A 16,117-nucleotide genomic window follows, 5' to 3' on the forward strand; every position below is an offset into this window, starting at 1 on the left:
GCAAGATTGAGGATGAATTAGAGACAACTAAAAAAGAAGTAAGAGATCTCAAAAAGAGATTAAGAGATGCTGAAAACAACAACAGAGTCCTATGGGATGACTTCAAAAGAAACAATATACGCATTATTGGCATACCAGAGGAAGAAAGAGAAGGAGAGGAAGGAAGCATTCTCCAGGCCATAATAGCTGAAAATTTCTCTAGTCTAGACAACACCAGAGACATAAAGATTCAAGAAGCCCAGAGGGTCCCAAACAGAATTAACCCAGACCTAAAGACACCAAGACATGTCATACTTAGAATGGAAAGGAATAAGGATAAAGAAAGGATCCTCAAGGCTGCAAGAGAAAAACAAAGAGTCACCTACAAAGGAAAACCCATAAGATTAGCAGCAGACTTCTCCATACAAACACTACAGGCCAGAAGACAATGGCAAGATATCTATCGAGTGCTCAATGAGAAAGGCTTTCAGCCAAGAATACTATATCCTGCTAGATTGTCATTCAGACTAGATGGAAGCATCAAAACCTTCTCAGACAAGCAACAGTTGAAGGAAGCAACCATCACCAAGCCTGCCCTGAAAGAAGTTCTGAAAGGTCTCCTATAAACAACCAGACCACCACAAATAGGACATATATCAAAACACTCTAAAACTCTACAAGAATGGCGTTAAAATATCTTCAATCTTTGATATCAATAAATGTCAATGGCCTGAATTCACCTATTAAAAGACACAGAGTAGGAAGATAGATCAGAAACACAACCCAACACTATGTTGTCTACAGGAAACTCACCTAACGCAACAAGACAAACACAGACTTAAAGTGAAAGGATGGAAAACTATCATTCAAGTCAATGGCCCACAAAAAAGGGCAGGAACAGCTATTCTCATATCTGACATGATAGACTTTAAAATAGATAAGATTAAAAAGTTAGGAATGGACACTAATTAATGCTCAGAGGATCAGTCAATCAAGAGGACTTAACAATTATTAATATCTATGCACCCAATGAGAAGCCATCTAAATACATCAAACTTCTACTGAAAGAGCTACAGCAATATATTAACAGTAACACAATCATAGTAGGGGACTTCAACACCCCACTATCTCAACTTGACAGATCATCCAGGAAGAAAATCAGTAAAGACATAAGGGAGCTAAATGAAGAGATAGATAAACTAGAACTATTGGACATTTTCAGAGTCATTCATCCCAAGAAACTGGAATACACATTTTACTCAAATCCACATGGATCATTCTCAAGGATAGACCATATGTTAGGCCACAAAGACAGCATCAGCCTATTCAAGAGCACTGAAATCATCCCAAGCATCTTCTCAGACCACAGTGGAATTAAACTAACACTTAACAATCAACAAAAGATTAGTAACAGTGCCAAAATGTGGAAGCTCAACAGTACACTTCTTAACAACTTCTGGGTCAAAGAGGAAATCAAGGAAGAAATCAAAATGTTTCGAGAGTTCAATGAAAATGAAGACACAAGCTATCAAAATATTTGGGACACAGCTAAAGCAGTCCTAAGAGAGAAGTTCATAGCTATACAAGCACACATTAGGAAACAAGAAAAGGCACAAATAAACAGCCTGATTGCACATCTCAAAGACCTAGAAGAAGAACAACAAAGGAACCCTAAAGCAACCAGAAGGACAGAAATCACTAAAGTTAGGGCAGAAATCAATAACATTGAGAATAGGAAAACCATACAAAAGATCAATGAAAGTAAATGTTGGTTCTTCGAAAGAGTAAACAAAATCGACAAACCTTTAGCCAGACTCACAAAACAAAAAAGGGAGAAGACCCAAATAAATCGGATAGTAAATGAAAGAGGAGAAATCACAACAGACACTGCAGAAATTCAACATATCATGCGAGGCTTCTATGAACAACTATATGCCACCAAGCTAGAGAACCTGGAAGAAATGAATGATTTTCTAGATACCTACCAACTTCCAAAACTAAGTCAAGAGGAAGTGGATAACATGAACAGGCCCATCACAGCTAATGAAATTGAAACAGTTATCAAAAATCTTCCCAAAAATAAAAGTCCTGGACCAGATGGTTTTACAAATGAATTCTACAAAACTTTCAAAGAAGAACTAATACCTCTACTTTTAAAAGTCTTCCAGAAGATTGAAGACACTGGAATGCTCCCTGCCAGCTTCTATGAAGCCAACATCACCCTGATACCAAAAGCAGACAGGGACACAACCAAAAAAGAAAACTACAGACCAATATCTCTGATGAACATAGATGCGAAAATATTGAACAAAATTCTAGCCAACCGGATACAGCAGTATATCAAAAAGATGGTTCATCATGACCAAGTGGGGTTTATCCCAGGCATGCAAGGTTGGTTTAATATACGTAAATCAATCAATGTGATCCACCACATCAACAAAAGCAAGACCAAAAACCACATGGTCATATCAATAGATGCAGAGAAAGCCTTTGACAAAATACAACATCCCTTTATGATCAAAACACTACAAAAAATGGGAATAGATGGAAAATTCCTGAAGATAGTGGAGTCTATATATAGCAAACCTACAGCCAACATCATACTCAATGGTGAAAAACTGGAAGCATTTCCCCTCAGATCAGGTACTAGACAGGGCTGCCCACTATCACCATTACTATTCAACATAGTGTTGGAAGTTCTTGCCATAGCAATCAGGCAGGAGCAAGGAATTAAAGGCATACAGATTGGAAGAGAAGAAGTCAAACTCTCCTTATTTGCAGATGACATGATAGTATACATGGAAAAACCTAAGGAATCCAGCAAGAAGCTTTTGGAAATCATCAGGCAATACAGTAATGTGTCAGGCTATAAAATTAACATTCAAAAGTCAGTGGCATTCCTCTATGCAAACACTAAGTTAGAAGAAATTGAAATCCAGAAATCAGTTCCTTTTTCTATAGCAACAAAAACAATAAAATACCTAGGAGTAAACCTAACCAAAGAAGTGAAAGACTTGTATACTGAAAATTATGAGTCACTACTCAAAGAAATTGAAAAAGACACAAAGAAGTGGAAAGATATTCCATGTTCATGGGTTGGAAGAATTAACATCATCAAAATGAATATATTACCCAGAGCCATCTACAAATTTAATGCTATCCCCATCAAGATCCCAAGCACATTTTTTAGGAGAATAGAACAAATGCTACAAATGTTTATCTGGAACCAGAAAAGACCTAGAATTGCCAAAACAATCTTGAGAAAAAAGAACAGAACCGGAGGCAACACACTGCCAGATCTCAAACTGTATTATAGGGCCATTGTCATCAAAACTGCTTGGTACTGGAACATGAACAGACACACTGACCAGTGGAATAGAATTGAGAGCCCAGAAATGAGGCCCCACACCTATGGACATCTAATCTTTGACAAAGAGGCCCAGACTATTACATGGGGAAAGCAGAGTCTCTTCAACAAATGGTGTTGGAAACAATGGGTTGAAACATGCAGAAGAATGAAACTGAATCACTGTATTTCACCAAATACAAAAGTAAATTCCAAGTGGATCAAGGACTTGGATGTTAGACCACAAACTATCAGATACTTAGAAGAAAATATTGGCAGAACTCTTTTCCGCATAAATTTTAAAGACATTTTCAATGAAACGAATCCAATTACAAGGAAGACTAAGGCAAGTATAAACCTATGGGACTACATCAAATTAAAAAGCTTCTTCACAGCAAAAGAAACCACTACCCAAATCAAGAGACCCCTCACAGAATGGGAGAAGATCTTTACATGCCATACATCAGATAAGAGTTTAATAACCTACATATATAAAGAGCTTGCCAGACTCAACAACAAGACAACAAATAACCCCATCCAAAAATGGGGGGAGGACTTGGACAGAATATTCACCACAGAAGAGATCCAAAAGGCCGAGAAACACATGAAAAAATGCTCCAAGTCTCTGATTGTCAGAGAAATGCAAATCAAGACAACAATGAGATATCACTTCACTCCTGTGAGAATGTCATACCTCAGAAAAGGTAACAGCAGCAAATGCTGGAGAGGGTGTGGGGTCAAAGGAACCCTCCTGCACTGCTGGTGGGAATGTCAGTTGGTCCAACCTCTGTGGAGAACAGTCTGGAGAACTCTCAGAAGGCTAGAAATGGACCTACTCTATGACCCTGCAATTCCCCTCCTGGGGATATATCCTAAGGAACCCAACACATCTATCCAAAAAGGTCTGTGTACACATATGTTCTTGACAGCACAATTTGTAATAGCCAAAACCTGGAAGAAACCTGTTGTTTTTGACAGGTTATGTTGTTTTCGCCGGGCTGGCTTCACGGGTGAGTAACAGACGGCCAGGGACTCATGGTTGAGCTGTAGGCAGTATCTCTTTATTCATGCAGGACACAGCACAATCTAAGACGAGCTAAGCTGAACTCAAGGTACAGTACTGTAAAACTCACAATGCTGTCTTTATATATACTTGCCAAGTAAGGTGGAAACAGGATGTGACATAGAGAGGGTGGAGAGAAAAGTGACTGGTGAAAATCAGAGTGTGACAAAGAGGGGGCAGATTAGGCGAGAATCCTATCACTGAACCACAAATGCCCTGGAGGGAGGGTGGAACTTGTTAACAGTGGTTATGTAAATAGAATGAAGTCGTTATGTAAATAGAATAGTGTTAAGCAGGGGGGATTTAAACCAAATGAAACAGAAGGAGTCTCATGCATACCAACAGAAACCCAGGTGTCCAACAACAGATGAGTGCTGAGCAAGTTGTGGTCTATATACACAATGGAATACTACTCAGCTGTAAAAAATGGTGACTTCAGTGTTTTCAGCCGATCTTGGATGGACCTTGCAAAAATCATGTTGAGTGAAATAAGTCAGAAACAGAAGGATGAATACGGGATGATCTCACTTTCAGGCTGAAGTTGAAAAACAAGATTAGAAAAGAAAACACAAGTCGAACCTGAAATGGAATTGGAGTATTACACCAAAGTAAAATACTCTGGGGTGGGTGGGGAGAATGCAGGTCCATGAAAAATGATGAATGAAATAGTGGGGGTTGTATTGTTAAATGGGAATCTGGGGAATGTTATGCATGTACAAACTATTGTATTTACTGTTGAATGTAAAGCATTAATAAAAAAAAAGTTTTAGGGCAGGCAAAATAGCTCACTTGGATAGTATGGCTGCTTTTGCCATATGCAAGACCCAGTTTTGAGCCTGCCCCACCTCCCAACACACACACACACAAAAATTATATAGAAAAGAGTTCTGCCAATATTTCCACTAAGTATTTGATAGTTTCTGGTCTAACATCCAAGTCCTTGACCCACATGGAATTTAATTTTGTGTTTGGTGAAATATAGTGGTTCAGTTTCATTCTTCTGCACATTTCAACCCATTTTTTCCAACACCATTTGTTGAAGAGACTATTAAATTTCCCCATTTAGTAGTCTGGGCACATTTGTCAAAGATTAGATGTCCATAGACATTGGCCATTTTAATTTATTTTACTGGATTGGTTTCATAGTTGTATGTGTTGTAAGGTTATTCATATTGAATGTAGTGATTCAAATATCTTAGCCTATTATTTTTTTCCAAGGTGATATTCCATAAGAAAAAAGCCTATTTAAAGGAAATTTAATAAGAAAGAAAATAATTTAAATTACTATATTTTCCCTTATGGTTGTGCTTTTTGCTATGTTTGCCTATGTTTGCTCTCAGCATCTGAAGTTTTCCTTCTGAATTCAACAACATTCTAAAAAAAAAAAACAATGTGCTTTTGTTTTTCTATAGAAATGAAAGGATTGTAATGTCTCTTTCTTATTCAGGATTGGTGCAAAGAGAATTTTGTGAACAGCAAGAATATGATGCTGGTAGCTGAAGTCAGAGCACAGCTCAGGGATATCTGTTTAAAGGTATTCTTTCAAGCTACTGTTCTTTTAAAAAATATATTTATTGGGAGTCGGGCGGTAGCACAGTGAGTTAAGCACATGTGGCGCCAAACACAAGGACCAGTGGAAAGATCCCGGTTCAAGCTCCTGGCTCCCCACCTTCAGGGGAGTCGCTTCATAGGCAATGAAGCAGGTCTGCAGGTGTCTATCTTTCTCTCCCCTCTCTGTCTTCCTCTCCTCTCTCAATTTTCTCTCTGTCCTATCCAACATTGATGACATCTATAACAACAATAATAACTATGACAATAATAAAAAAATGGCAACAAAAGGGAAAATAAATAATAAATATATACAATTTATTTATTTATGTATTTATTTATGGGGTCAGGCAGTGGTTCACCTAGTAGAACACACACATGACTATGCATGAGAACCTGAGGAATTCAAGTCCCCTGTCCTTACCTGCAGAGGGGAAGCAGGAGAAGCTTTACAAGCAATGGAGTAGTACTGAAGATGTCTCCTCTCTATACTGCTGTCTATTGGGGAAAGAAAGAAAGGCCACGAGGAACAGTGAAGTCATCATGTAGGCACCAAGTCCCAGTGATAGCCCTGGTGGCAAAACAAACAAACAAGGATATAAACATACATTTGAGAGAGGGAGAGGGAGAGAAAGAGAGAGGAGACAAAGCAAGAGCCTCACTTTTGCCTGTGTGATGCTGAGGATTGAACTCAGGACCTCATGCATACAAGTCCAGTGCTTTGTCTGCTAGGATACCACTCGGGTCACCATTCTAGAGTACTTTGGGGTCTAAGCTGTCCCTTTTACTCCAGGTGAGTAAATGCTCATTGCTATGATGACGAAAGAAGCTTATTAAAAGAAAAAGTTTAAAAATAAGGAAGGGAATGGGGGTTGGGTGATGGCTCAGTGGGTTAAGCGCATGTGGTGCAAAGCGCAGGGACCGGCATAAGGATTCCGGTTCGAGCCCCCGGCTCCCCACCTGCAGGGGAGTCGCTTCACAGGTGGTGAGGCAGGTCTGCAGGTGTCTATCTTTCTCTCCCCCTCTCTGTCTTCCCCTCCTCTCTCCGTTTCTCTCTGTGCTATCCAACAACGAACAACATCAGCAATGTCAACAATAATAACCACAACGAGGCTACAACAACAAGGGCAACAAAGGGGGGGGGGGAATGGCCTCCAGGAGCGGTGGATTCATGGTGCAGGCACCAAGCCCGGCAATAACTCTGGAGGGAAAAAAAAAATAAGGGAAACAAAAAATAAGGGGGGGATCAGACAGTAGCACTGTGGGCTGAGTGCATGTGGTGCAAAGCACAAGGACAAGCGGAAGGATCCCAGTTCGAGCCCCCGGCTCCCCACCTGCAGGGGAGTCACTTCACAGGTGGTGAAGCAGGTCTGCAGGAGTCTGTCTTTCTCTCCCCCTCTCTGTCTTCCCCTCCTCTTTCTATTTCTCTCTGTCCTATCCAGCAACAATGACATCAGTAGCAACAGTAATAATGACCACAACAATGGTAACAACCAGGGTAACAAAGGGGAAAAAATGGCCTCCAGGAGCAGTGGATTCATGGTGCAGGCACCAGACCCAGCAATAACCCTTGAGGCAAAATAAATAAATAAATAAATAATAAGGAAGGGAGGGAGAAAAAAGTACCCACAATTCTACCTCTACTTTATTTTTTTATCTATTTTTTTAATATTTATTTTCCCTTTTGTTGCTCTTATTGTTTTTTATTATTTCTGTAGTTATTATTGTTGTTGTTATTGATGGGAAGAGAAAGACACACACCTGCAGACCTGCTTCACTGCCTGTGAAGCGACTCCCCTACAGGTGGGGAACCAGGGGCTTGAACCGAGATCCCTATGCAGGTCCTTGCACTTCGCACCACGTGCGCTTAACCCACTGCAGCACCACCCAACTCCCAGCTTTCACGATATTTTAAGACTATAGAAGTGCATCCCAGGAGGTGGCGCAGTTGATAATGTATTGTCTTCTCAAATAGGGCTTCCCAGGTTCAAGCCCCATGTACCTGAAGCACCGCATGTGCCTGAGTGACACTCTGTTTTTCTCTCCTGGCTCTGTCACAGTTGCACCAGAGGAAACTTGCATTGTTTTCCCTGGCCAGGGGTGGGGATGGGGGTTGCTGTAGAGATATGAAAGTTGATGATAGATTCCTGAAAGTTATGCTTTAGGAAGGTTTATTTGGCAGCAGTGTGTGAGATGAATTGAGGTAAAGGAATGAGGTCAAGATGAGGGGAGAAGGGCTTCCTTCTTGAGGCGGTGATATTTTGGTGAGGGGATAGCTTATTAGTCCTCCCAGCATGTTTGCTGGTCTGATAGCTGGTGTGGTGGTCTCCTTCTCAGTCCTGACTTGCCCCCACTGTTCTTTCCATATTTTCCGTTGCTTCCTTGCATCCAAGCTGCTTCTTGCTCCATCCATGCTGATCTCTTAAGTGTTTGAAGTAACCGCTTTCAGATACCAACATTCACTTTTGGGGAGGTTTCAGTATGAGCTGCATTGTGGGTCCCACTGCTCTGCTCCAAGTGCTGTGTAGTGCTGAGCCATGCTGACCTGTGACCCGTTGGCTTTCTTACTTCCTTCTGAAACAGATGTCCATGCCGATCATGTCATCCCGAGGAGACACAGAGAACATCCGCCGCTGCCTGGCTCACAGCCTCTTCATGAGCACTGCTGAGCTTCAGCCAGATGGCACCTACGCTACCACGGACACCCACCAGCCAGTGGCCATCCACCCCTCGTCTGTCCTCTTCCACTGCAAGCCTGCCTGCCTTGTGTACACGGAGCTGCTCCACACAAACAAGTGCTACATGCGAGACCTCTGCGTCGTGGACGCCGACTGGCTGTACGAGGCAGCCCCTGAGTACTTTAGGAGGAAGCTAAGGACCTCCAGGAGCTGATCCATCCCACGACACTGCCGAAATGCTAGTGCCTGGACACTAGGACCACAGCTGTCCTCTGTCCTCATAGCAGACTTCCAGGTTGGCATCTACAGAAGCAGCAAGTTTCAGTAGAACATGCATGAGTCCCAGGAGCTTGAAAGCACTCTTTGTTTGAACTGCTAAGACTAAACCATATAGACTTAACCTATCACTCCTATCTTAGAAACTCAAAATTAGGCTTTTGGTTTTTGCTACATGGTTTAGGTGACTTAATTATGAACTTCCAAGTCTCATTTTCCATATGACAAATGGGGGTAATAGTACTTTATAAGATTAGGGTCACAAAGTGTAGAGAAACTTACTAGAAAGCACCCAGCTCGGTCTTCTGGCCCGTGATAAAGGTACAGTGAGCTGCACAGCACTTTGCTTGATGCTGTTGCCGGTCTGTGTGGTATCTATTGAATATCTATAGCAAGTTGCCCTGAGTTTTTGTGAATGATGGGTATTTAAAAAAAAAAAAAAAAAAAGATCATAGGAAGTCACAGAGCTCAGGGGTTGTCTTTGTATCTATTTTAATGCTTACCAGTATGAACTTTTTAAACAGAAAACATAAGAAATTAACTTTGAGTATGCTTTGGGAGGGAGGTGCTGCTGTCTCTTACCTCATGGGCTGGCTTGGCTGCCCCTCCTGGACCTCAGTCCACAGGATGTGGACATTTTTTTGCTGCTTCCAAGCACAGAGCAATAAAGGAGTACTCTCAGGTGATCGGGCTGTGTCTCCATCCCTTGCTGCCTCTGCAGCACGTTTACCTACCTGTGTTTTCAGGAACCTAACAAGCATATTTTTCTTTGTAACGTAAGGATGGATTCCATGCTATACTTCTTCCATTAACCTCCTTCTGGCCAGAAGCACTGGCCAGACAGCTGGTGGAAGTAGATGGTAGGGAGAAGAAGGTTGTCAGTGAAACCCAGACAGCATGGACTCATCCACTCACCGTGGTTGTATTCTTGTTTTGTATTTCTTTTCTCTGATCGTATTTTATTCTTCTGAGGAACGTAGGGTCAAGCTGAGTTTACTACTTCCTACCTGTGCCACTCACTTCTCTTCACACCTTACTTTCCACCTCTGTCAGAGAGGACGAGCAGCTCCATAGTCTCTTCTTATCTTCAAATTTTGAAAAGGAAATGGAGGGGGGAATAAAAACCTTGCCCATTTAATTATCAAAAATCTTTTTTTTTCTTTCTAGAAGCCAAGATTTTTATTGTGCTTAATTTGATTAAACACATGTGTGCAGTATTTTGGTCATGACTTAAAAATCAAGGATACAATTTGTGCAGGAAGAATGGAAGGGGGACAAAGTGCCCAGAGACTTCAAGGGTGATCTGGGTGGTGGCATAGTGGATAAAGCATTGGATTCTCAAGCATGAGGTCCCAAGTTTGATCATTGCATATGACAAAGTGATCAATGCTCTAATGGACTCTCTCAATCTCTCTCTCTATTTCTCTCCTCCTCTCTAATAAGTAAATCTTTTTTTTTATTGTTGTATGTATTGTTATCGATGTTGTCGTTGGGTAGGACAGAGAGAAATGGAGAGAGGAGGGGAAGACAGAGGGGGAGAGAAAAATAAACACCTGCAGACCTGCTTCAACGCCTGTGAAGTGACTCTGCTGCTGATGGGGAGGTGGGGTGCCAGGGGCTCGAACCGGGATCCTTATGCCAGTCCTTGTGCTTTGCACCACATGCACTTAACCCATCTGCACTACTGCCTGACTCCCCTAGTAAGTAAATCTTAAATAAAATTAATGGTTATACAAAGTTTGCTGAACTTTAACTTTAGTTCTCATTCTCTTTCTTATAAAAGCAATAAGTCTGTTTCTTAAAATATGGCTTAAGTTCTCCAACACTAGCTGTGGGTCTGAGCAGCCAGACTTTCTTAGCCTGCCTGGGTGAATGGGCGCTTGTGATCTATTAGCGGCCTGGGAGGAGGCACAGTAGCTAGAGCATCCCACTTGCAAGCACGGGGTCTCGAGTTTGATCCCTAGTTTCACATATATACCCGAGTAATGTTTCCTCTTGTTAATCAATAAAAATAGAGATATTTTTAAGAGAAAAGAAATAATTATATTTAGGCTAAATAGGATTTGTCAGATGCTATATATTTTTATTGAATTCTTGAACTTGACCTGCATCTTCTTCTGATCAAGTTAATCTTACCATTGCTGACTTCCTGAAAAGTTGTTCAGAAACGTCTAAGCTCCCAGGTTCAGTCCCCAGTACCACCACAAACCAGAGCTGAGCAGTACTCTGGGGGGGGGCAAAGTTATTCAGTAACTTTAAATGTACTTTTCCTGTCTATTTAATGGAGGCCTGGGATATTCAGACTTAACAGAAGAAAGTATTGCATCAGAAGTTGTGTGGTAGCGCAGCGGGTTAAGTGCAGGTGGTGCACAGTGCAAGGACCTGCATAAGAATCCCAGTTGGAGCCCCTAGCTCCCCACCTGTAGGGGAGTCGGTTCACAATTGGTGAAGCAGGTGTCTTTCTCCCCCTCTCTCTGTCTTCCCCTCCTCTCTGCATTTCTCTCTGTCCTATCCAACAACAGCGACATCAATAACAACAATAAAAAAGGGCAATGAAAGGTAATAAATAAAAAAAAGAAAGTATTGCATCTTTTTTTTTCTTTCACTTTTTTTTGGGGGGGAATTAATGTTTTACATTCAACAGTAAGTACAATAGTTTTTACTTGCATAGCATTCCCCAGTTTCCCATATAACAATACAACCCCCACTAGGTCCTCTGAATCCTTCCTGGACCTGTATTCTCCCCACCCACCCACCCACCCACCCCAGAGTCTTTTACTTTGGTGCGATACGCCAATTCCATTTCAGGTTCTACTTCTGTTTTCTTTTCTGATCTTGTTTTTCAACTTCTGCCTGAGAGTGAGATCATCCCATATTCAGCCTTCTGTTTCTGACTTATTTCACTCAACATGATTTTTTCAAGGTCTATCCAAGATCGGCTGAAAACGGTGAAGTCTCCATTTTTTACAGCTGAGTAGTATTCCATTGTGTATATAGACCACAGCTTGCTCAGCCACTCATCTGTTGTTGGACACCTGGGTTGCTTCTAGGTTTTGGCTATTACAAATTGTGCTTCCAAGAACATATGTGTACACAGATCTTTTTGGATGGATGTGTTGGGTTCCTTAGGATATATCCCCAGAAGAGGAATTGCAGGGTCATAGGGTAGGTCCATTTCCAGCCTTCTGAGAGTTCTCCAGACTGTTCTCCACAGAGGTTGGACCAACTGACATTCCCACCAGCAGTGCAGGAGGGTTCCTTTGACCCCACACCCTCTCCAGCATTTGCTGCTGTTACCTTTTCTGAGGTATGACATTCTCACAGGAGTGAAGTGATATCTCATTGTTGTCTTGATTTGCATTTCTCTGACAATCAGAGACTTGGAGCATTTTTTCATGTGTTTCTCGGCCTTTTGGATCTCTTCTGTGGTGAATATTCTGTCCAAGTCCTCCCCCCCATTTTTGGATGGGGTTATTTGTTGTCTTGTTGTTGAATCTGGCAAGCTCTTTATATATGTTGGGTTTTTTTTAATATTTATTTTTTATTTTAATTTTTTTACATTTATTTATTTATTTTCCCTTTTGTTGCCCTTGTTGTTTATCGTTGTTGTTGTTATTGCTGTTATTGTTGTTGGATAGGACAGAGAGAAATGGAGAGAGATGGGGAAGACAGAGAGGGGGAGAGAAAGACAGACACCTGCAGACCTGCTTCACCGCCTGTGAAGCGACTCCCCTGCAGGTGGGGAGCCGGGGCTTGAACCTGGATCCTTATGGCGGTCCTTGTACTTTGCGCCACGTGCGCTTAACCCGCTGCGCTAGCGCCCGACTCCCATATGTTGGTTATTAAACTCTTATCTGATGTATGACATGTAAAGATCTTCTCCCATTCTGTGAGGGGTCTCTTGGTTTGGGTAGTGGTTTCTTTTGCTGTGAAGAAGTTTTTTAATTTGATGTAGTTGCATAGGTTTATACTTGCCTTAGTCTTCTTTGTAATTGGATTCGTTTCATTGAAGATGTCTTTAAAATTTATGCGGAGAAGAATTCTGCCTATATTTTCTTCTAAGTAATCTGATAGTTTGTGGTCTAACATCCAAGTCCTTGATCCACTTGGAATTTAGTTTTGTATTTGGTGAAATACAGTGGTTCAGTTTCATTCTTCTGCATGTTTCAACCCAGTGTTTCCAACACCATTTGTTGAAGAGACTCTGCTTTCCCCATTTAATAGTCTGGGTAGCTTTGTCAAAAATTAGATGTCCATAGGTATGGGGGCTAATTTTTTAATATTTTATTTATGAAAAGGAAACATTGACAAAACCATAGGATAAAAGGGGTACAGCTTCACACAATTCCCACCACCAGACCTCTGTATACCATCCCCTCCACTGATAGCTTTCCTATTCTTTTTTTTTTTTAACCAGAGCACTGCTCAGCACTGGCTTATGTGGGGGTAGGGGGGGCGGTGAAACTGGGACTTTAAAGCCTCCGGCATGAGAGTCTGTTCACATAAACATTATGCTATCTACCTTCCTCCCAGCTTTCCTATTCTTTAACCCTCTGGGAGTATGGACCCAAAATCATTGTGGAATGCAGAAGGTTGACTCTCTGGCTTCTGATATTTCTTCCCCACTGAACACGCATAAATGATAAATAGCTTCTAAAATCTTTTTTTTTTTTTATTTTTTATTTCTTCCTTCTGGGAGTCGGGCAGTAGCACAGTGGTTTAAGTGCACATGAAGCAAAGCGCAAGGGTCCCGGTTCGAGCCCCCGGCTCCCTACCTGCAGGGGAGTCACTTCACAAGTGGTGAAGCATGTCTGCAGGTGTCTGTCTTTCTCTCCCCCTCCTTTCTCCATTGCTCTCTGTCCTATCTAATAACGACATCAATAAAACAACAAGGGCAACAAATGGGAATAAATAAATATAAAAATATATTTAAAAAAAAAGCTTCCTTCTTCCATTTAATCCTTTGGGCCCCCTTATCAAAGATTAGATGTCCATAGGTGTGGGGATTTATTTCTGGGCTTTCAATTCTGTTCCACTGGTCTGTGTGCCTATTTTTGTTCCAGTACCATGCTGTTTTGATGATGATGGCTTTATAATATAGTTTAAGGTCTGGGAGTGTGATGCCTCCATTTCTGTTTCTTTTCCTCAAGATGGTTTTGGCAATTCTAGGTGTTTTCAGGTTCCAGATAAATGATTGTAGTGTTTGTTCTATTCTCTTAAAGAAGCTTGGTGGAACTTTGATGGGTATTGCATTAAATTTGTATATGGCTCTGGGGAGAATATTCATTTTGATGATATTTATTCTTTCAACCCATGAGCATGGGATACCTTTCCATTTCTTTGTATCGGTTTCTATTTCCTTGAGTAGCGACTCATAGTTTTCAGTATACAAGTCTTTCACTTCTTTGGTCAACTTTATTCCTAGGTATTTTATTGATTTTGCTGAAACAGTAAAGGGGAATGATTTCTGGATGTCTTCTTCTTCAGATTTAGTGTTTGCATAAAGAAATGCCACTGATTTTTGTACATTGATTGTGGTGAGGGGTAGACATGCAGCTTCCTGGGACAATGGGGGGTGGGAGTGGGTGGGAGGGATGGGTCACAGTCTTTTGGTGGTGGGAATGGTGTTTATGTACACTCCTAATAAAATGTAGTCATATAAATCACTAGTTAATTAATATGAGAGGGGGAAAATTAATTGTATGTCTTGAAGTTTTTTAAAACACAGACTGAATCTTTTTAATATATAGGCTGTGTATTTGATAGGCGGACTTTCTCAAAAGCCTAGACCAAGTAGATCAGAAGCAACCAATAGCACAGCTATATACAAGATACTGGGTACTGTATAGCAAACCCTAACAAAAGGACTTTTCAAAGTTAACCCAATTACCAAATAATGTGATGATAACATTAACTATCGATTGTCTTTTTGAACCCTAAGACAGCAGGAACCTCACATCTCCACTATAGAGCCTCTACTTCCCCTAGTCCTGGAACCCTTGGATAGGGCCCACTTTCCCTTATGCCTCTCCCAATCCATATCAAATAATATTGCATCTGCTGATCACAACCTAATCAACGCAATGATGGCCACCTCAACATGCTTCACTTCAAACTGTGTCCAGAGACTTCACGTGTGGAATGACAACCCTTCAGCTTCATTACTCGGGTGAGACCTTTCCTTTCATAGTATACTCTAATTCCATCTCAGGTGGTTCACTTTCTAACAAAGTCCCAAAACCTAGATATACACCAGTTTCTGTGAGAGACAGCATGTGTTCACATGTATTCATAAACTACTGCAAAATATATGCCTGAAAGCAGAAGTACACTAGAGTTTGCAGTGAGTACCCCCCTAACACTTCCTCTCCACTATTCCAAGCTTTGGGTCCATGATTGCCCAACAATTTGTTTGGCTTCGTATGTTAACTCTCTTTTCAGTCACCAGGTTCCAGATGTCATCAGGATGCTGGCCAGGCTTCCCTGGACTGAGGACCCCACCAATGTGTCCTGGAGCTCCGCTTCCCCAAAGACCCACCCTACTAGGGAAAGAGAGAGGCAGACTGGGATTATGGACCGACCAGTCAACACCCATGTTCAGCGGGGAAGCAATTACAGAAGCCAGACCTTCCACCTTCTGCAACCCACAATGACCCTGGGTCCATGCTCCCAGAGGGATGGAGAATGGGAAAGCTATCGGGGGAGGGGGTGGGATATGGAGATTGTGTGGTGGGAATTGTGTGGAGTTGTACCCCTCCTACCCTATGGTTTTGTTAATTTATCCTTTCTTAAATAAAAATAAATAAATAAATAAATAAAAATAAAGTGAAAAAAAAAGCTTCTAAGTAGCTTTAAAATTTCTGTACGGAAATATGTTTACCATTATAAGATTATGGTAGAGTTTTAGTAGAGTAGTTTTGTGGGGGGGGGGGGCTTTTTAAAAAGTTAATTTTTGACATAGCTGCTCAGGGATTTAATCAGACTGGAAAATCTATTCTGATTCCACATATTATTGCAAAGAAATAAACAGGGCCAGGAGATAGCACACCTCTTTAGGAAAACATATACGTTGCCACACACCCTGAACCACATGTGAGCACAGCACCATGTGGAAGCTTTGTGAGTGGTGGAGTGAGGCTGTGCTGTGTCACCTTCCTCTCAACCCCATTTCTAACTGAAATTAAAGGGGGGGTAGCATCTGCCAGGAACAAAGAGATCGAGCAGGCA

General features: G+C 41.4%; 1 protein-coding gene across 1 annotated transcript in view; it reads left to right on the forward strand.

The window, feature by feature from the left end:
* Window positions 1-10,641, forward strand: part of DHX33 (DEAH-box helicase 33) — a 33,492-nt gene extending 22,851 nt beyond the window's left edge. The window contains exons 11-12 of the mRNA XM_060204209.1: window positions 5,836-5,922; window positions 8,520-10,641. Coding sequence (XP_060060192.1) covers window positions 5,836-5,922; window positions 8,520-8,828 — 396 coding nt within the window. The 3' untranslated portion in view covers window positions 8,829-10,641. The remainder of the gene's footprint in view (window positions 1-5,835; window positions 5,923-8,519) is intronic.
* Window positions 10,642-16,117: the final 5,476 nt, after the last annotated feature.

The sequence above is a fragment of the Erinaceus europaeus genome, chromosome 12 (assembly GCF_950295315.1).
Source record: "Erinaceus europaeus chromosome 12, mEriEur2.1, whole genome shotgun sequence".
NCBI lineage: Eukaryota > Metazoa > Chordata > Mammalia > Eulipotyphla > Erinaceidae > Erinaceus > Erinaceus europaeus.